The 25,588-nt window shown below is 48.6% G+C and overlaps 2 protein-coding genes across 2 annotated transcripts; both read right to left on the bottom strand.

Moving 5' to 3' along the window:
- Positions 1-12,674: 12,674 nt before the first annotated feature.
- On the bottom strand, positions 12,675-13,760 carry LOC139354922 (uncharacterized). The gene has a single exon (XM_070999171.1). The coding sequence runs from the start codon at positions 13,758-13,760 to the stop codon at positions 12,675-12,677; it is 1,086 nt and encodes a 361-aa protein (XP_070855272.1).
- Positions 13,761-20,023: 6,263 nt separating this feature from the next.
- On the bottom strand, positions 20,024-20,725 carry LOC139354921 (uncharacterized). Its single transcript, XM_070999170.1, has one exon. The coding sequence runs from the start codon at positions 20,723-20,725 to the stop codon at positions 20,024-20,026; it is 702 nt and encodes a 233-aa protein (XP_070855271.1).
- Between the last annotated feature and the right edge of the window lie 4,863 nt (positions 20,726-25,588).

The raw sequence follows: 25,588 nt of genomic DNA, 5'->3' as shown, positions 1-25,588 counted from the left end.
CTATTATTCCGGTAAGCTAAATCAATTAAACGATCTCTGGCAGCAGTTTTGCGACGTAGATGAAGAAGTCCAGCAAGTGGCATTACCCACTGGAAGTGAGTACTGTTCACGAGTAGTAGCACTTAAGGAGCTGGTCGAAAAATATCAGAATATCTTTCTGGACAACATGCCGACTGAAAGCGGGCTTCCGAAGGCCCCGAGACGAACTTCGGCCAACATCAAGATCACAACAAGAGATCAAGTCAAAGAAGATTCCACAATTGACACGGTGATCCGACAGTTGCAGAGAAGATGCAACGAATTGGAGTCGCCATTGGGCGTTGCTGAGGCAAGCCCACGATGAATTGGACAACACACCTGGGGCCGCAGCCCTGACAGAAGCAGAGCTTGCTCAATTCCACACATTATAGGAATACGAAATGAACCTGCTTCGAGAAAACGACTCGCCAATGAGCCTAAACTTGGCACTTCCGCCAATTAGCGTTCCGGAGTTCAACGGCGAGTATCTAGACTGGCCACAGTTCCATGATCTCTTTGTGGAATTGGTACATAATAAACCATATTCGGCCAGTCAAAAACTACATATTCTACAGAGTTCGCTTCGTGGTGAAGCGAGAAACGTCTTGACAGACACAGCCTTCTCACAGGGTGGCTATGACGACACCTGGTTACGTTTAAAGGCCAGGTACCAGAACGGAAACATACTATTATTCGCCGCCATTGCAAAAATTATTGACCATAAGCCGATAGACGGCTCCTCGCGCCAACTAAGGGCCTTACCTAACACTATAAAAAACTCAATGAGTACTCTTAAAAACCTCGATATCAGCACAAAATCCTAGGATCCAATCTTGTGTTTTCTTATCAGAAGAAAACTAGACCTGCAGTCTCTAGCTGCTCTACGGAAATTCCAACGTTATGGAGTGTACTGACGTTTATTGAGCGGCGCGCTTGCATGCTGGAGACGATAAGCGCTCAACCTACAGTTCACAACGAAGAGAGCTGTAAGATTTGTCACCTAGGACAACATAATCTTAGAGCATGTAGCCGTATCCAGCAAATGGACCCCAAGGCACGGCGCCAAGCCATTATTCAAGTAGGAGCATGCACAAATTGTTTGTCTACAGCTCATAAGGTTGAAAACTGCGGATCACCGACCACTTGTCGAGTCTGCCAGCAACGGCATCATTCACTGTTACACCAAGGACCGACTAGCAATCCAGTGGCCGGCGCAGTAACCATTGCAGGCCACGACGACGTAGGAGGACATACTCTGCTCGCGACCGCCAAGGTCTCATTACAAGGGCCAAACGGTCAATTACAAACATGTCGCGCTGTAATAGATGGTGGATCACAGGTGAATATTTTCTCAAGGAGAATGGCAGATCTGCTATCTCTTAAGGAAAGGTCACCGCTTGAGATATCTGGAATCGGAGGAAAAATATCAACAGCAATTAGATCAACACTAAAGCTCTCATCAGTTACATCAGGGTTTGAAAGACTAATAGAGGTATTTATTATTCTCACAGTCATTGCAGACCAACCGTCAGTACATATTGATACCGACCTTAATATTCCCGAGGGACTGCCGTTAGCAGATCCTGACTTTCGGCAACCTGGACCCATTGACTTAACCTTAGGGGTTGAGGTGTATTCTCGTGTAATAACCGGTGAACTTCTTGAACTAGGACCTAATAAACCTTTGGCACAAGGTACTAGGCTTGGTTATGTAACCACAGGTTATCTCAATAAAGAAACCTCATCTGATACGGAAATCAACCCTATTCTGGTAGAAGACAGAGATGATCTTACAGGACCAAATGCTGCATATGAGCCAACGAAAGATAGCAAACGGCAGAATGAGATTTCACTCGATGAAGAAAGGAGTCATTTAACGAACTTAGCATTGATGGATCATAAAATAAGAATCAGCGACACTGACTCGTCCGATCGAGGATCAACCGCTATACATAATAGTTCATTGCAGCTAACTGAACTTTATAATACAAAAGAAAAACAAATTGATACAGAACCGACTTCTCATCAGCTTAAAATCAATAAGAAGCCCGACCTTTGTTCAACATTTCTAAATTTAACCAAGAAATACCTAAGTGTTGTTGCAGAAAGTCCACATACCACAGACGTGCCAAATAATCAAGTTCTACGAGGGCACAATTTCCGTCCCCACGGTAATGTCAATTTTATCGCAACGGGGAGTGTTAAGCAGCATCAAGAAGGTATGAGTGACCTTAATCACAAACATGAACCGCCGCAGTTGAAGGAAGGATCCACCTCGGTCACTGATTTGTTAGGTGTTTCCTATACAATTCGGCCAAGGGCTGACCGACATCACGACTTAATTGAGGGTACCCCTCAATGGGGGGGAGAATGTTCGTACCCAAAGGTGCTCAACATGACCACACCCAACAAATCAAGCAGTAGCCAAGTTGGGAACAGTACCAGGCACTCAGTAGCACCCACTGCATATGAGAAATGCTGATCAGCATATTATATGTCTCACTAACTCACCGACTCAACGGCACACTGACCCGCCAATGCAGTCAGCACATTTTGCAGTGTCAGCCAACTACGCAAGGCCAACTACGCAAACTGCTACCATAATCATAATTGCCTGACCTACTTTAGAAGATAGCTTTCTTCACTAATAATTACACTAAACTTCCGTGTTCCAAGTAGTATATAAACATGTTCCAAATGAAGAATAAAACAGTTATCAACGCATCTCATAACTCTGCGGTTCTACTTCCTACCTCTGAGAATAGGGCTCGTAATACACTATTTCCACTAGCAGCTAACCTACGTTAGCTTAACCTCAGCGCAGTTCAGTATCGCCCGTGGTCCGGCATCGCAGTAACTATCGTTACCATTGCCGCGACGCGATAAACATGTCATAAAATAGATTCAAGCAAGAGCTACACGATGCGCATGTCAATTACCTGACCGCAATAAAAGGGACACATGCTCAAGTCTGAAGGCGCACATTCATTGACAAGATCATGGGCCTCACGCCAACGACCTCACGGCTGACTGCTAGTTCTAATACGTTCCCATAATAGGGGTTGAAATCACGACCGCGCAACAACTCGCAAGTAGCCAAAATATTTTCCATTCTCCGTACCTGTAATTTTAACTCGAAATAAAAAGTCAGAAGTTTATTTTGTAGCATCATAATATATTTATTCATTTATTTTGGTATTGCAAACATTTTTATTATATATAGAAATTAATTTTCTGCTTTGATATCGGCGATATGCATAGAAGAAGCAGGCTCACGTTTCCGACGTCATTTCTGGATTACAAAATGTAAAGTGTTCCCCATAATTCGTAGTTTTGAGATCATGTCCACCTCGATTCATGAAAATAGTTTTTGTGTTTAGAAGGTATTGAAAATGCTGACCCATTATCTGTCCGTTAAATTGTTCCTCATGAAATTTCATTTTGTTAATTTTATTTTCTTGTAGGTCTTTACACATCTTGTCTCAACTTTAAAATTTTGTTTACAATTAATTTTATTGTTTTGGAGCTACTTTTAAAAAATGTCAAAGTAATGTATACATTGTTAAGAGCACAAACCCCGCCCTTAAGGTGTGTTTCACAATAGGGAAACCGGTTTCCTTTAAACCTGTTTAATGACGGACAGCCAATTTCCTTGATATTAATGAGCTGACGACTCCCAAAAAACTTCTGTAGAAATCGTTTCTTTTCCACTCCTTTACAAATAATTTGTTTTTCGCTTGGAATTGCCCTTACATACTTTCGAGTTTGTGGAAAACTGTTTTCTCCATCGTCCCAAAAAATTTTGTGATGTGTATTGGTATACCAAATTGCAGTCTTTCGAGATTTGGTATTTAGCAAAGTAGAATCATATGGTGATTCTATTAAAAAACTATTATTCAAGTTTGGATCTTTTTCGAATACAACTCCAATTTCCTTTAGAATAAAATTATTATTATTATCAAAGAAACCTTGAACATCAATCGGAACAGTGTCAACATTTTTCTAATGTTAAATAACTCGTTGTACTAGTCCGTTTAATTATCAACTAAACGGTCATGTATGAGGAGACAGTAAGCTTGGGTATTTTCATGACTTGGTGTCTTCAGGTCTATTGAAGTTCTCACATCAATAGGACAAGTTTTTACTGATTCGATTTGATATGAAAGATCAACCACAATAATAGGGGCCTTCAATTTAAATTCATTTGTGGTCGAAAATGGTTGTGACTCACGATTATAGTAACTAAATTGAAATCTTGTATACATTTCATATAGGTAAGCATACTGATTCTTACTGAAATCAACATTCAGATTATCATATGGATCTGACTCAGAATTCAAGTGAACTTTCAAGTTTGATAAGTTATTTGTGATAAGTTCTCCATTTAGTGTAAATCCAATTATGGCAAATCTTGGGTTTTCGCGGTTAGCCGACAATTTCACATTCCAGCTTTGTTGACTCCCATAACCCAATTTGGGGTTAACATATGAATCCCAACTCCGGAATGCGATTGGTAGGTTTACACCACTTTTAATAATATCGTACAGCTTAATTTTTGCCAAATCGCTCGGAGTTATTTGAGGAATTTTCCAGGTTATATTCGTCGGTTCCACCTTAAAAGTTTGTTCATTTTTCGTTTGGTCAAACACATCACCAAGATTCTTAGTTAGCATCAACACTAGTTCGTGTTTATATTTTAACAAAAATTTTCATGACTTGGTGTCTTCAATTCTACTGAAATTCTCTCATCAATAGGACCAGTATTCACTGATTAGTTTTGAAATGAAAGACCAACATTTCATAGAGGTGAGAATAATGATTCTTACTAAAATCAACATGCAGATTATCATATGGATATGATTCAGAATTCAAATGAACTTTTAAGTTTGATAAATTATTTGTAATAAGTTATCCATTTAGTGTAAATCCAATTATTACAAATCTAGGTTTTTTCGCGGTTAGCCGACAATTTCACATTCCAGCTGTGTTGACTCCCATACCCCTATTTGGGGTTAACATATTGTGAGGAGTTGAATAACTCCCCACAAATATAAGCATCAGCAGCAGCAGCAGCAGATGGGCGGCCGCTTACCAGATACGCGGCGAATGCGCGTAGTAACGGCGCGGCGAGGAGAGGATGGAGAACGAGATAGCTTGGAGACCAAGGATGGAGAGCGAGAGAGTTTGGAGACCAAGGACGGAGAAGGAGAGAGTTTGGAGACCAAGGACGGAGATCCAGAGAGTTTGGAGACCAAGGCGCGGATAAGGAGAAAGTGGAGACTTGCCGGGCAGAGCAAGAGTACCATGTGGGGATAACGGGACTCTAGCGTACTTTGGACTCTCCCGTGAACTTTGGACCGGGAGAAGAAGTGCCACATCTCGGCGGTGGAGCGGCACATAGGCGTGCCACAAGCATCACGGGAATCAGCGGGACGGCAGCAGTGGGCAGAACTTCGGTTGGAAGCGGAAGGTGAAGGACAAGTGGGTCAACCAGGAGTAACGGACTTTGGAGCGGGCCGTGCGTTAATGAAAAATAACGGTTCCCGGAGGCCCTATATAAGGCCGCTGAGCGCTGGCAGCTGGATCAGTCGATCAAAAGGAGTCAAACCATCAAGAACCGTGGGAGCCTACGAGGAGCAAGATTGCTACGTCGCGACGTTCGGGATTGGGATGCCAGGAATCTCCGAATTGGGACGCAGGTAGCTGAGGTCCAGAGGGCATCACATGGCTAGGTCAAGGCGGTCGGTTTATCGGATATCGAGTACAATAAGCCAGAAGGGAGAGCGGTGGATCGGTCCAGGAGAGCCGTACTGTTTCGATTTGCGAGGTCCCGGAGCGGCGTACGCCCTAGCCCCGAGCACCAAAAGCCACGATACGTCCAGCCGCGCAGCCAGCACCACCAGGAGCAGCGCGCAAGATAGAGTGATCCACGCGGAAACGTCCCGGACCACACGCAGAAGGGTGGGGCTAGGGTGGAACGTTCGGTTACACTAGGCGTAGAGGCAAAATAAAGCGCGAGGCAGCTTCCTGGCGTTCCGCCTTGACGGTCCACGCGGGCTGAGCAGAAACCCCAGTGGGACCATCCGGGACAGAGCGAGCTTAAGGCGGCGGTGTGTCGAAAGGAGTGATCCTGGAGAGCGCAGCTTCTGTTCACCCTAGTCTGAGAACTGTGACGCTTCCCTAAGCCCGTACGGCTGATCCCCCTCGCGAGTCCGAGTCGTTACCAGCAGTCACCAAGTCAACGCGTCAGGAGCGAGCAGCGAGCGCAGGGAGCTGCGAGGATCTTCAGGGAGCTACAGAACTGGAGCACCGAGTCATCAAGGTGAGAGGTCGTCGAGTCAATCAGGACCGTCGGAAGTACCGAAGGTCACAAGCGACGAGTCAAGGCCAAACAAGCTACCAAGACATTTGTAATAATATACCTGTTCGTACCCAAAGGTGCTCAACATGACCACACCCAACAAATCAAGCAGTAGCCAAGTTGGGAACAGTACCAGGCGCTCAGTAGCACCCACTGCATATGAGAATTTCTGATCAGCATATTATATGTCTCACTAACTCACCGACTCAACGGCACACTGACCCGCCAATGCAGTCAGCACATTTTGCAGTGTCAGCTAACTACGCAAGGCCTACTACGCAAACTGCTACCATAATCATAATTGCCTGACCTACTTCAGAAGATAGCTTACTTCACTAATCATTACACTAAACTTCCGTGTTCCAAGTAGTATATAAACATGTTCTAAATGAAGAATAAAACAGTTACCAACGCTTCTCATAACTATGCGGTTCTACTACCTACCTCTGGGAATAGGGCTCGAAATACACTATCTCCACTAGCAGCTAACCTACGTTAGCTTAACCTCAGCGCAGTTCAGTATCGCCTGTGCTCCGGCATCGCAGTAACTATCGTTACCATTGCCGAGACGCGATCGTCCTGTCAGCAAAGCGTCCCCTTGCCAGCGACAAGTGCTCATTACCCCATTGTCCTGCGGTGTAACCCGGAAGTGTCTACTTCGGTTAGGCACAAACATTGGTGACCCCGACGTGATCCTTTAACAACAAAGGATCACACTCAAGCAACCCCCTTCCCACTAAAAGATCGTTAGCTTTATCCAGCTTCACAGGATACGCTTCTTCATTCAGCGTCACAGGATCTTTAGCTTTTATCCAGCTTCACAGGATACGCTTCTTCTTCCAGCGTCACAGGAACTTCAGCTTAATCCAGCTTCACAGGATTCGCTTCTTCTTCCAGCGTCACAGGAACTCAGCTTAATCCAGCTTCACAGGATTCGCTTCTTCTTCCAGCGTCACAGGAACTTCAGCTTAATCCAGCTTCACAGGATACGCTTCTTCTTCCAGCGTCACAGGAACTTCAGCTTAGTCCAGCTTCACAGGATACGCTTCGTCTTCCAGCGTCACAGGAACTTCAGCTTAATCCAGCTTCACAGGATACGCTTCTTCTTCCAGCGTCACAGGAACTTCAGCTTCATCCAGCTTCACAGGATTCGCTTCTTCCAGTGTCACAGGAACTTCAGCTTAATCCAGCTTCGCAGGATTCGCTTCTTCTTCCAACGTCACAGGAACTTCAGCTTCATCCAGCTTCACAGGATACGCTTCTTCTTCCAGCGTCACAGGAACTTCAGCTTCATCCAGCTTCACAGGATACGCTTCTTCTTCCAGCGTCACAGGAACGTCAGCCTCATCCAGCTTCACAGGATACTCAGCTTCATCCAGCTTCACAGGATTCTTTGTTTCCAAGACACAAGACACACAATATGTCTACTTCATTCATAGAGGAAACAGTCACACAAGAATCGAGTTACACAATCGATTACTAGACACCCAAAACGAGCTGCAGGGGAAAATCCAACAGCTCATTAAGAATTATGGCAAGGATTCTGCAGACCGACGCCACCGAGACGGCTATTATTCCGGTAAGCTAAATCAATTAAACGATCTCTGGCAGCAGTTTTGCGACCTAGATGAAGAAGTCCAGCAAGCGGCATTACCCACTGGAAGTGAGTTCTGTTCACGAGTAGTAGCACTTAAGGAGCTGGTCGAAAAATATCAGAATATCTTTCTGGACAACATGCCGACTGGAAGCGGGCTACCGAAGGCCCCGAGACGAACTTCGGCCAACAGTAAGATCACAACAAGAGATCAAGTCAAAGAAGATTCCACAATTGACACGGTGATCCGACAGTTGCAGAGAAGATGCAACGAATTGGAGTCAGCCCTACAAAGGCACCTGGATCTCCATTGGGCGTTGCTGAGGCAAGTCCACGATGAATTGGTCAACACACCTGGGGCCGCAGCCCTGACAGAAGCAGAGCTTGCTCAATTCCACACATTATACGAGGAATACGAAATGAACCTGCTTCGAGAAAACGACTCGCCAATGAGCCTAAACTTGGCACTTCCGCCAATTAGCGTTCCGGAGTTCAACGGCCAGTATCTAGGCTGTCCACAGTTCCATGATCTCTTTGTGGAATTGGTACATAATAAACCATATTCGGCCAGTCAAAAACTACATATTCTACAGAGTTCGCTTCGTGGTGAAGCGAGAAACGTCTTGACAGACACAGCCTTCTCACAGGGTGGCTATGACGACACCTGGTTACGTTTAAAGGCCAGGTACCAGAACGTAAAAATACTAGTATTCGCCGCCATTGCAAAAGTTATTGACCATAAGCCGATAGACGGCTCCTCGCGCCAACTAAGGGCCTTACCTGACACTATAAAAAACTCAATGAGTACTCTTAAAAACCTCGATATCAGCACAAAATCCTTGGATCCAATCCTATGTTTTCTTATCAGAAGAAAACTAGACCAGCAGTCTCTAGCTGCTCTAGAAAATTCAGCGGATGCACCAACGGAAATTCCAACGTTATGGAGTGTACTGACGTTTATTGAGCGGTGCGCTTGCATGCTGGAGACGATAAGCGCTCGACCTACAGCAACACTCCGCCATCAGTCAGTTCACAACGAAGAGAGCTGTAAGATTTGTCACCTAGGACAACATAATCTTAGAGCATACGGCTATATCCAGCAAATGGACCCCAAGGCACGGCGCCAAGCCATTATTCATGTAGGAGCATGCACAAATTGTTTGTCTACAGCTCATAAGGTTGAAAACTGCGGATCACCGACCACTTGTCGAGTCTGCCAGCAACGGCATCGTTCACTGTTACACCAAGGAACGACTAGCAATCCAGTGGCCGGCGCAGTAACCATTGCAGGCCACGACGACGTAGGAGGACATACTCTGTTCGCGACCGCCAAGGTCTCATTACAAGGGCCAAACGGTCAATTACAAACATGTCATAGATGGTGGATCACAGGTGAATCTTTTCTCAAGGAAAATGGCAGATCTGCTATCTCTTAAGGAAAGGTCACCGATTGAGATATCTGGAATCGGAGGAAAAATATCAACAGCAATTAGATCAACACTAAAGCTCTTATCAGTTACATCAGGGTTTGAAAGACTAATAGAGGTACTTATTATTCCCACAGTCATTGCAGACCAACCGGCAGTACATATTGATACCTTAATATTCCCGATGGACTGCCGTTAGCAGATCCTGACTTTCGGCAACCTGGACCCATTGACCTAACCTTAGGGGTTGAGGTGTATTCTCGTGTAATAACCGGTGAACTTCTTGAACTAGGACCTAATAAACCCAAGGCACGGCGCCAGGCCATTATTCAAGTAGGAGCATGCACAAATTGTTTGTCTACAGCTCATAAGGTTGAAAACTGCGGATCACCGACCACTTGTCGAGTCTGCCAGCAACGGCATCATTCACTGTTACACCAAGGAACGACTAGCAATCCAGTGGCCGGCGCAGTAACCATTGCAGGCCACGACGACGTAGGAGGACATACTCTGTTCGCGACCGCCAAGGTCTCATTACAAGAGCCAAACGGTCAATTACAAACATGTCATAGATGGTGGATCACAGGTGAATCTTTTCTCAAGGAAAATGGCACATCTGCTATCTCTTAAGGAAAGGTCACCGATTGAGATATCTGGAATCGGAGGAAAAATATCAACAGCAATTAGATCAACACTAAAGGTATTTATTATTCCCACAGTCATTGCAGACCAACCGGCAGTACATATTGATACCTTAATATTCCCGATGGACTGCCGTTAGCAGATCCTGACTTTCGGCAACCTGGACCCATTGACCTAACCTTAGGGGTTGAGGTGTATTCTCGTGTAATAACCGGTGAACTTCTTGAACTGATTCGGAAATCAACCCTATTCTGGTAGAAGACAGAGATGATCTTACAGGACCAAATGCTGCATATGAGCCAACGAAAGATAGCAATCGGCAGAATGAGATTTCACTCGATGAAGAAAGGAGTCATTTAACAAACTTAGCATTGATGGATCATAAAATAAGAATCAACGACACTGACTCGTCCGATCGAGGATCAACCGCTATACATAATAGTTCATTGCAGCTAACTGATAGGTATTGATGAGAACATTACATTTCAGTTAAAATTTTTATTCTAGCATCAAAACTGTAGGAGCCACAGTTTTGGGCGGTTTGTGGACGTTAGAGTGGGCGTGGCGCTCTACTGAAACAAACTTGCGCTGCATAAGAAGCTCAGGAATCTGCACGCCATAGTTTCCTAGCTCCCATAGTTTCCGAGATCTCAGCGTTCATCCGGACAGACAGACAGACGGACAGACGGACATGGCTAGATCGACTCGGCTAGTGATCCTGATCAATAATATATATTCTTTATGGGGTCGGAAATGCTTCCTTCTGTATACCTTTTACTCTACGAGTAACGGGTATAAAGGGTATGATATTATTAAAAGTGGTGTAAGCCTACCAATCGTATTCCGGAGTTGGTATTCATATTGTAATAAACTGATTTTTGTGGTCTGCTCGCTACGACGCTCGCCGTACGGGCTTAGGGAAGCGTCGCCGTTTTTATACTAGGGTGAACAGATGCCGCGCTCTCCTGGATCACTTTTTTCGATACACCGCCGCCTGTCCCTTGCTATGACCCGGATGGACCCACTGGGGTTTCTGCTCAGCACGCGCGGACAGTCAAGGCGGAACGCCAGGAAGCTGCCTCTCGCTTTACTTTGCCTCTACGCCTAGTTTAACCGAACGTTCCACCCTAGCCTCACCGTTCTGCGTGTGGTCCGGGACGTTTCCGCGTGGCTCGCTCTATCTTGCGCGCTGCTCCTGGTGGTGCTGGCTGCGCGGCTCCGGGACCTCGCAAATCGAAACCGTAGGGCTCTCCTGGACAACCTGGACGACCGCTCTCCCTTCTGGCTTGTTGTACTTGGGATTCGGACCCGCCGCTCCGGGACCTCGCAAGTCGAAACCGTATGGCTCTCCTGGACAACTCCACTCGAGACCGTACCGATCGACCGCTCTCCTCTGGCTTGTTGTACTCGTTATCCTCCAGGCGTAACGCCAGGACTTTGTTGATAGGGTTAAACCGACCGCCTTGACCTAGCCGTTTGATGCCCTCTGGACCTCAGCTACCTGCGTCTCAATTCGGAGATTCCTGGTATCCCAATCCCGAACGTCTCGACGTAGCAATGGTCACTCCATCCGTGCGTTATCGATGTTTCTGCGACTATCGATAGCGACGGTTGCGATATTTCCACCTCTGCCGATATTTCCATTTTCGTGTGCCCATCGATCGCACTATCGTCCAGTGCCAATCGATCGCCTATCGAGGCGCCCCCTTCCCTGGCTCATGGTGATTTTGCAACTTTCTAGGTAAGTTTTCGCATTTCCTCACTCTTTTCTATTTCATCCTTTCTCTCTCAATACGACCTCTCTCGCCTTTCATCTCTTTCTCTCGCCCTTTAGTCGTCTTCAGCCGGCTGAGCCTGGCTCCACGCTGGCAACACTAGAGAGCGGGTGCGGAGAAGACTTCGCATTTGCTTCGCAGCAGGTGAGTGTTTTGGTATTCGTTTGGCTGCTTCCTGTATTAACTAAGGTGAATTTCAGGATGCCGGAGCTGCCATGTATGCCCCTTTCTTCTGGCCCCTGTTTCTCTCTCCTTCTCTTCTTCTCCGTTCTTGGTCTCCAAACTGTCTCGCTCTCCATCCTTGGTCTCCAAGCTCTCTCGTTCTCCAGCCGGCTGAGCCTGGCTCCACGCTCGCAACACTCGAGAGCGGGTGCGGAAAAGACTTCGCATTTGCTTCGCAGCAGGTGAGTATTTTGGTATTCGTTTGGCTGCTTCCTGTATTAAACCAATGTAAATTTCAGGATGCCGGATCTGCCATGTATGCCCCTTTCTTCTGGCCCCTGTTTCAGCCGCGTTTCCCGACCTATGCCGGTTTCAAACCTCGTTTCGTTTTATTTTATTTTTTAAACTTTATTCGGCTGCTCCTTAAACACTCTCGTGCCCGCGATCCCCAACCGGACTCGGAAAGTGCGCCCCTCTCTCCATACGCGCACGCTGCGCCTGCCGCCCAGGATGCGGGCCTCCTTCACCGCCGGTGCCTCCTCGATCCCTTCGGGCCACTCGTGTTCCGCGATCTCTCGCCATCGCTGGCCCTCCAGCGCCGACACCGTCCGCGACAATTTCGGGCGTGCCACCACCTCGTACATTTCGAGCGCCGAGTGCTGCCGCTTGAGCGGGGGTCGGCCACCGGGTTCAGGCTACACCCAGGGTCCTCGTTCCAGCAGCTCATCTGGCTCCGCGGTTACCGTCGCGCTCCCTGTTGGCGCTGGCGTCGACGGCCCTGTCCTCGTCGTCGTCGGTCCGGTACTCGGTGTCGGTGGGGCACAATGCTCCGGTCTGCCTCGGGTCCTGGTGTCCAGCGGGCTCCCCCGGGGACCACTCTCCTCCCAGATTCGGGGCTCCTCCGTCCCCGCCGTCTCCTCCGCGGGTCCCTCCAGCCAAGTCCAGACGACCGCCTGTTGCCGCCACCTTACCCCTTCGGCCACAAACGTCCGGGTACTGTGGCTCACGTGTGCCGCCGGTATGTCCGTCCGGATGTGGTGTCCCATCGGGTCCCCTTGCTGTTGCTGCGGCGGATCGGGTTGTTGCTGCTGGCGTCGCACGCGTTGTGGCTGCTGCTGCGGTGGTGACTGCTCGAGTTGTTCCGGTTGCTGCTGCGGTGGTGGCTGCTCGAACCTCGGCGTGGGTGCTCGTGTTGGCGTCCACTGCGGTGATTCCTCGTACCGCGGTGTGGGTGGGATTTCGGGCAGCCACTGCGGAGGTGAGGGCGCCCAGTCTTCTGCCACTTCTGGTGGCGGGCTGCAGGGCTCGGGCGCATACCTCTGTGTGGGTGGGTTCCCCGTGTTCTTCCACAGCTGCCGCTCTTCCTCCTCGGCCGCCCGCAGTTGGGCCTGCCACTCCGGCGATTCCTTCATCGCCTTTAACCGACGCTCCTCGCTCCGCCGTCGCTCCTCGAACTTCCAGCGATAATCCCACGTAGCCGCTGCCACAGACTCGGCAGGGCTACCGGAAGCCTGCTGGTCCTGGGGCAGCTCCTCGCTGGCCCATTCGACCTCCGTCGCCCCAATCGGGATGCGGCCGTCGGCCCGGTTGACCGCTTTGCGAAGCCGCCATCGCCGCTGCTCCACCCGCGGGTCTTCCATCAACTCGACGTCGCTGTCAGAGCTGATGACCGGCTCGGGAACGCCCCGCCTGGAGATCCGCCGCGAGGTTCGGGTAGGCCGGGCTGTCGACCATCCTTGCCCCGGGCTGGATCCTCCGGACGGCTGGTGGGCAGCCAACATCTTGCGCGCTTCGCTCCTCGTCACACGTGTGCTCATTTTGATTGTTCATCTGAAGCCTGGGCTTCCTTCAACGACACCTCGGTTCCGAGCCTTCCTCTTTGCTCAATCCCGCTATTTCTTTCGGCTTCTCCTTCTTACTACCCAGATCTACGGTACAGCTCTCTATTCCCCCTTCCTTCGGCAGACTGTTGATGCGTGTTTTTTCTTTCCTAAAATCAGTCCCAATCGAGTCTTTAGACGTTCTGGTTGGCTCCCTTTGTGTTCTTAACGTTCTCCTGATGTCCTTTATGTACTTCATTGCACCTTTGTAGTTGCCCTGCAGTATCCTTTGAGTCGGTTCGTAGTATCCCTTTCGAATCCTTGGAGGTATACTTGGAGTGTATTCGTAGTATCCTTTGGGAATCCTTGGAGGTATCCTTGGACTCTTTTCGGATTCCTTTGGGAATCCTTGGAGGTATCCTTGGACTCTTTTCGTAGTATCCTTTGGGAATTCTTCGAGATGTCCTTGGACGTTTTTTTTCCGTATTATCCTTTGGGAATCCTTGGAGGTATCCTTGGACTTTCAATGTTGTTTTGCGTCTGTTGCGTCTGCTTGCTGTAGCCGCTCGCTTGTGTTTTCCGTTTTTTGCTGTTTCAGCTCGCTTACGTGGAAGGTCCGCTCTTTCTTTGTGTTTATGTGTCGTATTTTGCAGATTACTGGTGACGCAAGACCCATGACTTGGTAAGGTCCGTCGTATCTTGGGGCCAATTTTGCTGCGAGCCACTCGGCCGCTTTTGATAAGTGGTGTTCCTTGGCCCACACGACGTCACCCACCTTTGGCGTCCATTGCCTCCTCCTTAGGTTATAATGCCTAGCATGGAGCTGTGAAGTGTTGCTTGGCTCCCATTTCGGCCAGGAAACTTTTGAAAGTTTTGCTGGCAAACTGTACTCCGTTGTCCGTTATGACTATTTTGGGGACCCCATACCTCGCGATTATGCGTTCTTTAAAAGCTTTCTTTAGGGATTCGGCCGTCGCGCTTCGCAGAGGCACCAAATCAGTCCACTTGGAGAACCGGTCTATCAATACCAGCAGCATTTGGTTGCCGTGCTTCGAACGCGGCAGGGGTCCGACGAAGTCCGCACATACCGTAGACCATGGTTCCTCTGACACCTGCGTCAGCATTTTCCCAGCCATTCGCATCTGATTCGGCTTGAATCTCATGCATGTCTCGCATCCTCGCACGTGGGCTCGGTCGTCTCTGTGCATTCCTGGCCAGTAATACCGGGCTGCCAGACGTGCTATTGTCTTTCGGCTTCCTATATGGCCAGCCGCCGGTGAGTCGTGGCTCTCCTTCAGCACCGTTTCCCGTAGAGCTTTCGGAACGCACATCTTTCATGTTGCGACATCTTCGCTGCCCGCTCTATGAGGTATATTCCTGTACAGGGTGTTACCCTCCATCACGTAGTCCGGATACTTTTGCGGCTGGGTCCTTATCTTTTCGCGCATTTCCAGAATACAGCTGCATGCTGCAGAAGCTTCCGCCGCCGCCGTCTCCTTGATCCCTCGAAGTGTTTCCGGCAGTGGCTGCCTTAACAAAGCGTCGGCCACCACGTTGAGTTGTCCTTTCCTGTACGCTATTTCGAAGTCGTACTGCTGCAACTCCACGGCCCATCTGGCGATCCTCCCTGAAGGTCTTTCTATGCTCTTGAGCCACTTCAGCGCCATGTGGTTGGTTACTACTTTAAAGTGGTAACCTTGCAGATACGGCTTGAGCTTTCGGATCGCCGAGACGATTGCCAAGCACTCCTTCTCGGTCGTTGAGTAATTCTTCTCAGCGCCGTTGAGCGTTCGGCTTGAGTAAGAGATTACCTTTTCGCCTCGTTCAGTTTCCTGGGTCACGATTGCCCCGATGCCGTAGTCGCTCGCGTCAGTTTGCAAGATGAATGGTTTGTCGAAATCCGGGTATGCCAGTACGGGGTCTGCGACGAGTCTTGCCTTCACCTCTTTGAATCCCGTCTGATGTTCCTGTGTCCACACCCACTTATTGCCCTTGCGTAGCAGATCGTTGAGAGGTTTGACTGTTTTTGCGAAGTCAGGTACAAACCGGCGGTACCATGATGCTACGCCCAGGGACTGTCGGAGATCTCTTACTGTCGATGGTGGTTCTAGTTCGGCGATGGCTGCTACCTTTTCCGGATCCGTGCCTATTCCTTCGCTAGTCACTCGATGACCAAGATACAACAGCTCTTTCTTGAAAAAGTGGCACTTCTCCGGGATTAACCTTAGATTTGCCTCCTTTAGCCGTCGGAACACTTCCTTCAGGTTAGCCTTGTGCTCTTCCAGCGAGCGCCCGATCACTATGATGTCATCCTGGTAAGCAAATGCGTGCGGCGACATTTCGGGACCGATCACCCGGTCCAGCACCCGTTGAAAGGTCGCAGACGCCGAATGAAGTCCGAAGGGCATTACTCTCCAGTGGAATAAGCCTTTCCCCGGCACTGTAAACGCCGTGTACTGCCTGCTGTCTGCTTTCAGTGGGACTTGCCAGTACCCATCCTTTAGGTCCAAGCTGCTGATGTACCGTGCTTCCCTCAGTTGGTCGAGAATATAATTTATTCGGGGCATCGGGTATGCATCCTTTATCGACTAGGCGTTGATTTGCCTAAAGTCGACGCACAGTCTCCATTTGCCCGTCTTTTTTATAACCATCACGATGGGAGAGCTGTATGGGCTTGTTGAATGTTCTAGGTATCCCATCTGGAGAAGCTCGTCCACCTTCGAATTGATCTCCCCTTGAACTTTCGGATTCTTGGGGTAGTATCGCTGCTTTATTGGTTTGTCGTCTTTCATCGTGATCTGATACTCTGCCATGTTCGATGTTCCCTTCATTCTGCTGAGACTCGATAGCTCTGCTTCCAGAAATTTCGTCGTGTCGTCATCTTCGCTTGCCCCATCCCTTGTGTCGATTCCTGGCCGGTATTATCACTGCGTGTCCAGCGCACTTAATCTCGGTACCGACTTGTGTTAGAAAGTTTCATCCCAACACTAATGAATCCACTACCCCTGGTAGTATCAGTAGGCTCATGCTTAGTCGCTTGTTCCCGAACGCGATTTCCACCTCCAGCTGCTTATCGATACCGCCACATCTCCCGTCTGCCTTACTTGCCGTTGTATACTCGTAATCTTCCCGAGGGCAGCCAGGTTGTCCGCCAGTTCTTTGCTGTTGCCCCGGTGTCGATTGTGGCCTTGTATGTGCCCCCCAATCGTCACCGCTGCGGACAACTGCTGTTCCTTCTCGATCAGATTTCCCGTTAGCTGGGAGAGGTAGCATATTGCGACCCCCGCTCGCCTCTCTGCGGCTGAGATCGCTGGGCATTTCCCGTCTGCTGGCAGCATTCGACGCTCCTGACGCCTACTTTCCCGCACACCCAGCAGAACAACAAGCGTTGGTGCCGACACCCCCGCGCCCAGTGTCCATGACCACCGCACTTTCGGCAGGCCTCGTGGGGGTCTGTGATTTGTGTCGTTTCACGAGGCCTTTGTGTTGTACTCCAAACAGTGTTTGCTGGCTGCCTCTGTTGCTGTTGTGGTGGTGTTCATTGGCCTCCGCGTGGTGCTTTTGTTACCTGCTGCCGTGTGACTCGGTAAGGTGGCGACCATTGGTCGTTTCCCCATGTCTCCTGGGTGCCTGTCTCTTCGCATCTTCTGCATGTTACCTGCGTTGGTGATGCCGACTTGGACTTCGAGAATTTGCTTTCTTGCGCGAACGCTTCCCGTTTCTTTTCGAGTTCTTCGTACTCATCTGCTAATATAATCATCAGCGCGTCCAGGTCCGACACTTTGTACGCCCTTAGGAAAATCCTTAGACTTGGGGGGGGAAGATCGCCAGCCTGGTGAAGAAGTCTCTCGGCAGAAAGTATGTGCTGAAACTATCTATGAACTCCGCCCAGGTTTTCCATTGTTTGTTGTTGGCGATAAACCACTTCAGAGCCCTTCCCTTAAGCAATTCAGGCATCGCTCGGGGAACCATGTCTAACTCCAAGCCGTATGTGTTGGCAGACCATTCCACCTGCTCCAGGAACTCAATCGGTTTTTCCGCCCCGTTGAACCTGAACGACCATTCGCGGACCTGTTTGGCGATCCTTGCATAGTCTGACTGACTCGGTCTCGAGATCAGCGCTGTTATTTTCCTGTCTTGGCTTGATTCTCTCCTGTTTGCCTCCTTTTGTAGGTTGCCAACGCTCAGGCTTGCCACTAAGTTGCCCCCTTCGGCGTTCGTTAACGTGATGCTCGGGCCGGCTTTGTCGTGGTATGTAGTTTCCAACTCGGCCCAGATGGCAACGAGTTGTGGGTCATTATCCGTTTCTGAGTAATACTCGGATAATGCCTTTCTCATGTCCTCTAATCTCCCGTCCAGGGTGACATTAAGCCTCTGTGCGACATTGGCGAAGTCCTCCTTTTTAAGCCGGTAGATCCACTTCTTTCCCATTCTGTTTAAGTTTCTTTCACTGCTGGGACAATCACGTTGAGCGCCAGATGTAACAAACTGATTTTTGTGGTCTGCTCGCTTCGAGACTCGTGCGGCTAGCTCAGTACATTGTGTGTTCGTCCCACCAAATTCACATTAACGTGACCGCCCAGTAGCTGAGTGAGAAAGCACAGAATTCACGTGTGCGTAGTGGGTTAATTGCGGGTATTGTTTGTGCCTAAGTGCCGAGTAGACACTTCCGGGTCACACCGCGGGACAAGGGGGTAATGAGCACTTGTCGCTGGCACGGGGACGCTTTGCTGGCAGGACGATCGCGTCGCGGCAATGGTAACGATAGTTACTGCGATGCCGGACCACAGGCGATACTGAACTGCGCTGAGGTTAAGCTAAAGTAGGTTAGCTGCTAGTGGAAATAGTGTATTACGAGCCCTATTCTCAGAGGTAGGAAGTAGAACCGCGGAGTTATGAGATGCGTTGATAACTGTTTTATTCTTCATTTGGAACATGTTTATATACTAATTGGAACACGGAAGTTTAGTGTAATGATTAGTGAAGTAAGCTATCTTCTAAAGTAGGTCAGGCAATTATGATTATGGTAGCAGTTTGCGTAGTTGGCCTTGCGTAGTTGGCTGACACTGCAAAATGTGCTGACTGCATTGGCGGGTCAGTGTGCCGTTGAGTCGGTGAGTTAGTGAGACATATAATATGCTGATCAGCAATACTCATATGCAGTGCGTTCTGCCGTTTCCTATCTTTCGTTGGCTCATATGCAGCATTTGGTCCTGTAAGATCATCTCTGTCTTCTACCAGAATAGGGTTGATTTCCGTATCAGATAAGGTTTCTTTATTGAGATAACCTGTGGTTACATAACCAAGCCTAGTGCCTTGTGCCAAAGGTTTATTAGGTCCTAGTTCAAGAAGTTCACCGGTTATTACATGAGAATACAGGTCAACCCCTAAGGTTAGGTTAATGGGTCCAGGTTGCCGAAAGTCAGGATCTGCTAACGGCAGTCCATCGGGAATATTAAGGTATCAATATGTACTGACGGTTGGTCTGCAATGACTGTGGGAATAATAAATACCTCTATTAGTCTTTCAAACCCTGATGTAACTGATGAGAGCTTTAGTGTTGATCTAATTGCTGTTGATATTTTTCCTCCGATTCCAGATATCTCAATCGGTGACCTTTCCTTAAGAGATAGCAGATCTGCCATTCTCCTTGAGAAAAGATTCACCTGTGATCCACCATCTATTACAGCGCGACATGTTTGTAATTGACCGTTTGGCCCTTGTAATGAGACCTTGGCGGTCGCGAGCAGAGTATGTCCTCCTACGTCGTCGTGGCCTGCAATGGTTACTGCGCCGGCCACTGGATTGCTAGTCGTTCCTTGGTGTAACAGTGAATGATGCCGTTGCTGGCAGACTCGACAAGTGGTCGGTGATCCGCAGTTTTTAACCTTATGAGCTGTAGACAAACAATTTCTGCATGCTTCTACTTGAATAATGGCTTGGCGCCGTGCCTTGGGGTCCATTTGCTGGATACGGCTATATGCTCTAAGATTATGTTGTCCTAGGTGACAAATCTTACAGCTCTCTTCGTTGTGAACTGACTGATGGCGGAGTGTTGCTGTAGGTCGAGCGCTTATCGTCTCCAGCATGCAAGCGCACCGCTCAATAAACGTCAGTACACTCCATAACGTTGGAATTTCCGTTGGTGCATCCGCTGAATTTTCTAGAGCAGCTAGAGACTGCTGGTCTAGTTGTCTTCTGATAAGAAAACACAGGATTGGATCCTAGGATTTTGTGCTGATATCGAGGTTTTTAAGAGTACTCATTGAGTCTTTTATAGTGTCAGGTAAGGTCCTTAGTTGGCGCGAGGAGCCGTCTATCGGCTTATGGTCAATAATTTTTGCTATGGCGGCGAATACTAGTATTTTTACGTTCTGGTACCTGGCCTTTAAACGTAACCAGGTGTTGTCATAGCCACCCTGTGAGAAGGCTGTGTCTGTCAAGACGTTTCTCGCTTCACCACGAAGCGAACTCTGTAGAATATGTAGTTTTTGACTGGCCGAATATGGTTTATTATGTACCAATTCCACAAAGAGATCATGGAACTGTGGCCAGCCTAGATACTCGCCGTTGAACTCCGGAACGCTAATTGGCGGAAGTGCCAAGTTTAGGCTCATTGGCGAGTCGTTTTCTCGAAGCAGGTTCATTTCGTATTCCTCGTATAATGTGTGGAATTGAGCAAGCTCTGCTTCTGTCAGGGCTGCGGCCCCAGGTGTGTTAACCAATTCATCGTGGGCTTGCCTCAGCAACGCCCAATGGAGATCCAGGTGCCTTTGTAGGGCTGACTCCAATTCGTTGCATCTTCTCTGCAACTGTCGGATCACCGTGTCAATTGTGGAATCTTCTTTGACTTGATCTCTTGTTGTGATCTTAATGTTGGCCGAAGTTCGTCTCGGGGCCTTCGGAAGCCCGCTTCCAGTCGGCATGTTGTCCAGAAAGATATTCTGATATTTTTCGACCAGCTCCTTAAGTGCTACTACTCGTGAACAGTACTGACTTCCAGTGGGTAATGCCGCTTGCTGGACTTCTTCATCTAGGTCGCAAAACTGCTGCCAGAGATCGTTTAATTGATTTAGCTTACCGGAATAATAGCCGTCTCGGTGGCGTCGGTCTGCAGAATCCTTGCCATAATTCTTAATGAGCTGTTGGATTTTCCCCTGCAGCTCGTTTTGGGTGTCTAGTAATCGATTGTGTAACTCGATTCTTGTGTGACTGTTTCCTCTATGAATGAAGTAGACATATTGTGTGTCTTGTGTCTTGGAAACAAAGAATCCTGTGAAGCTGGATGAAGCTGAGTATCCTGTGAAGCTGGATGAGGCTGACGTTCCTGTGACGCTGGAAGAAGAAGCGTATCCTGTGAAGCTGGATGAAGCTGAAGTTCCTGTGACGCTGGAAGAAGAAGCGTATCCTGTGAAGCTGGATAAAGCTGAAGTTCCTGTGACGTTGGAAGAAGAAGCGAATCCTGTGAAGCTGGATTAAGCTGAAGTTCCTGTGACACTGGAAGAAGAAGCGAATCCTGTGAAGCTGGATGAAGCTGAAGTTCCTGTGACGCTGGAAGAAGAAGCGTATCCTGTGAAGCTGGATTAAGCTGAAGTTTCTGTGACGCTGGAAGAAGCGAATCCTGTGAAGCTGGATTAAGCTGAGTTGCTGTGACGCTGGAAGACGAAGCGTATCCTGTGAAGCTGGATGAAGCTGAAGTTCCTATGACGCTGGAAGAAGAGGCGAATCCTGTGAAGCTGGATTAAGCTGAAGTTCCTGTGATGCTGGAAGAAGATGCGTATCCTGTGAAGCTGGATTAAGCTGAAGTTCCTGTGACGCTGGAAGAAAAAGCGTATCCTGTGAAGCTGGACTAAGCTGAGTTCCTGTGACGCTGGAAGAAGAAGCGTATCCTGTGAAGCTGGATTAAGCTAAAGTTCCTGTGACGCTGGAAGAAGAAACGAATCCTGTGTAGCTGGATTAAGCTGAGTTTCTGTGACGCTGGAAGAAGAAGCGTATTCTGTGAAGCTGGATTAAGCTGAAGTTCCTGTGACGCTGAAAGAAGAAGCGTATCCTGTGAAGCTGGATTAAGCTGAAGTTCCTGTGACGCTGGAAGAAGAAGCGAATCCTGTGAAGCTGGATTAAGCTGAGTTCCTGTGACGCTGGAAGAAGAAGCGAATCCTGTGAAGCTGGATTAAGCTGAAGTTCCTGTGACACTGGAAGAAGAAGCGAATCCTGTGAAGCTGGATGAAGCTGAAGTTCCTGTGACGCTGGAAGAAGAAGCGTATCCTGTGAAGCTGGATGAAGCTGAAGTTCCTGTGACGCTGGAAGAAGAAGCGTATCCTGTGAAGCTGGATGAAGCTGAAGTTCCTGTGACGCTGGAAGATGAAGCGAATCATGTGAAGCTGGATTAAGCTGAAGTTCCTGTGACGCTGGAAGAAGAAGCGAATCCTGTGAAGCTGGATGAAGCTGAAGTTCCTGTGACGCTGGAAGAAGAAGCGTATCCTGTGAAGCTGGATTAAGCTGAAGTTCCTGTGACGCTGGAAGACGAAGCGTATCCTGTGAAGCTGGATGAAGCTGAAGTTCCTGTGACGCTGGAAGAAGAAGCGTATCCTGTGAAGCTGGATTAAGCTGAGTTCCTGAGGCGCTGGAAGACGAAGCGTATCCTGTAAAGCTGGATGAAGCTGAAGTTCCTGTGACGCTGGAAGAAGAAGCGTATCCTGTGAAGCTGGACTAAGCTGAGTTCCTGTGACGCTGGAAGAAGAAGCGTATTCTGTAAAGCTGGATTAAGCTGAAGTTCCTGTGACGCTGGAAGAAGAAACGAATCCTGTGTAGCAGGATTAAGCTGAGTTCCTGTGACGCTGGAAGAAGAAGCGTATCCTGTGAAGCTGGATTAAGCTGAAGTTCCTGTGACGCTGGAAGAAGAAGCGTATCTTGTGAAGCTGGATTAAGCTGAAGTTCCTGTGACGCTGGAAGAAGAAGCGAATCCAGTGAAGCTGGATTAAGCTGAGTTCCTGTGACGCTGGAAGAAGAAGCGAATCCTGTGAAGCTGGATTAAGCTGAGTTCCTGTGACGCTGGAAGAAGAAGCGTATCCTGTGAAGCTGGATAAAAGCTAAAGATCCTGTGACGCTGGATGAAGAAGCGTATCCTGTGAAGCTCGATAAAGCTAACGATCTTTTAGTGGGAAGGGGGTTGCTTGAGTGTGATCCTTTGTTGTTAAAGGATCACGTCGGGGTCACCAATGTTTGTGCCTAACCGAAGTAGACACTTCCGGGTCACACCGCGGGACAAGGGGGTAATGAGCACTTGTCGCTGGCAAGGGGACGCTTTGCTGGCAGGACGATAGCGTCGCGGCAATGGTAACGATAGTTACTGCGATGCCGGACCACAGGCGATAATGAACTGCGCTGAGGTTAAGCTAACGTAGGTTAGCTGCTAGTGGAAATAGTGTATTACGAGCCCTATTCCCAGAGGTAGGTAGTAGAACCGCATAGTTATGAGATGCGTTGGTAACTGTTTTATTCTTCATTTGGAACATGTTTATATACTAATTGGAACACGGAAGTTTAGTGTAATGATTAGTGAAGTAAGCTATCTTCTAAAGTAGGTCAGGCAATTATGATTATGGTAGCAGTTTGCGTAGTTGGCCTTGCGTAGTTGGCTGACACTGCAAAATGTGCTGACTGCATTGGCGGGTCAGTGTGCCGTTGAGTCGGTGAGTTAGTGAGACATATAATATGCTGATCAGCAATTCTCATATGCAGTGGGTGCTACTGAGCGCCTGGTACTGTTCCCAACTTGGCTACTGCTTGATTTGTTGGGTGTGGTCATGTTGAGCACCTTTGGGTACGAACAGGTATATTATTACAAATGTCTTGGTAGCTTGTTTGGCCTTGACTCGTCGCTTGTGACCTTCGGTACTTCCGACGGTCCTGATTGACTCGACGACCTCTCACCTTGATGACTCGGTGCTCCAGTCCTGTAGCTCCCTGAAGATCCTCGCAGCTCCCTGCGCTCGCTGCTCGCTCCTGACGCGTTGACTTGGTGACTGCTGGTAACGACTCGGATTCGCGAGGGGGATCAGCCGTACGGGCTTAAGGAAGCGTCACAGTTCTCAGACTAGGGTGAACAGAAGCTGCACTTTCCAGGATCACTACTTTCGATACACCGTCGCCTTACCCTCGCTCTGTCCCGGATGGTCCCACTGGGGTTTCTGCTCAGCCCGCGCGGACCGTCAAGGCGGAACACCAGGAAGCTGCCTCTCGCTTTATTTTGCTTCTACGCCTAGTGTAACCGAACGTTCCACCCTAGCCCCACCCTTCTGCGTGTGGTCCGGGACGTTTCCGCGTGGCTCACTCTATCTTGCGTGCCGCTTCTGGTGGTGCTGGCTGCGCGGCTGGACGTAGCGTGGCTTTTGGTGCTCGGGGTTCGGGCGTACGCCGCTCCGGGACCTTGCAAATCGAAACAGTACGGCTCTCCTGGACCGATCCACCGCTCTCCCTTCTGGCTTGTTGTACTCGATATCCTCCAGGCGTAACGCCAGGACTTTGTTGATAGGGTTAAACCGACCGCCTTGACCTAGCCCTGTGATGCCCTCTGGACCTCAGCTTCCTGCGTCCCAATTCGGAGATTCCTGGCATCCCAATCCCGAACGTCGCGACGTAGCAATCTTGCTCCTCGTAGGCTCTCACGGTTCTTGATGGTTTGACTCCTTTTGATCGACTGATCCAGCTGCCAGCGCTCAGCGGCCTTATATAGGGCTTCCGGGAACCGTTATTTTTCATTAGCGCACGGCCCGCTCCAAAGTCCGTGACTCCTGGTTGACCCACTTGTCCTTCACGTTCCGCTTCCAACCGAAGTTCTGCCCACTGCTGCCGTCCCGCTCATTCCCGTGTTGCTTGTGGCACGCCTGTGTGCCGCTCTACGGCCGAGATGGACTTCTTCTCCCGGTCCAAAGTTCACGGGAGAGTCCAAAGTACGCTAGAGTCCCGTTATCCCCACATGGTACTCTTGCTCTGCCCGGCAAGTCTCCACTTTCTCCTTATCCGCGCCTTGGTCTCCAAACTCTCTGGATCTCCGTCCTTGGTCTCCAAACTCTCTCCTTCTCCGTCCTTGGTCTCCAAACTCTCTCGCTCTCCATCCTTGGTCTCCAAGCTATCTCGTTCTCCATCCTCTCCTCGCCGCGCCGTTACTACGCGCATTCGCCGCGAATCTGGTAAGCGGCCGCCCATCTGCTCCTGCTGCTGCTGCTGCTTATATTTGTGGGGAGTTATTCAACTCCTCACAATATGTTAACCCCAAATAGGGGTATGGGAGTCAACACAGCTGGAATGTGAAATTGTCGGCTAACCGCGAAAAAACCTAGATTTGTAATAATTGGATTTACACTAAATGGATAACTTATTACAAATAATTTATCAAACTTAAAAGTTCATTTGAATTCTGAATCATATCCATATGATAATCTGAATGTTGATTTTAGTAAGAATCAGTATTCTCACCTCTATGAAATGTTGGTCTTTCATTTCAAAACGAATCAGTGAATACTGGTCCTATTGATGAGAGAATTTCAGTAGAATTGAAGACACCAAGTCATGAAAATTTTTGTTAAAATGTAAACACGAACAAGTGTTGATGCTAACTAAGAATCTTGGTGATGCGTTTGAACAAACGAAAAATGAACAAACTTTTAAGGTGGAACCGATGAATATAACCTGGAAAATTCCTCAAATAACTCCGAGCGATTTGAAAAAAATTTAGCTGTACGATATTATTAAAAGTGGTGTAAAACTACCAATCGCATTCCGGAGTT

Source organism: Drosophila suzukii, unplaced genomic scaffold (genome assembly GCF_043229965.1).
Source record: "Drosophila suzukii unplaced genomic scaffold, CBGP_Dsuzu_IsoJpt1.0 scf_4, whole genome shotgun sequence".
Classification (NCBI taxonomy): Eukaryota; Metazoa; Arthropoda; class Insecta; order Diptera; family Drosophilidae; genus Drosophila; species Drosophila suzukii.
The sequence above is the reverse complement of the archived record's forward strand: the minus strand, read 5'-3'. Positions and strand labels throughout refer to the sequence as shown.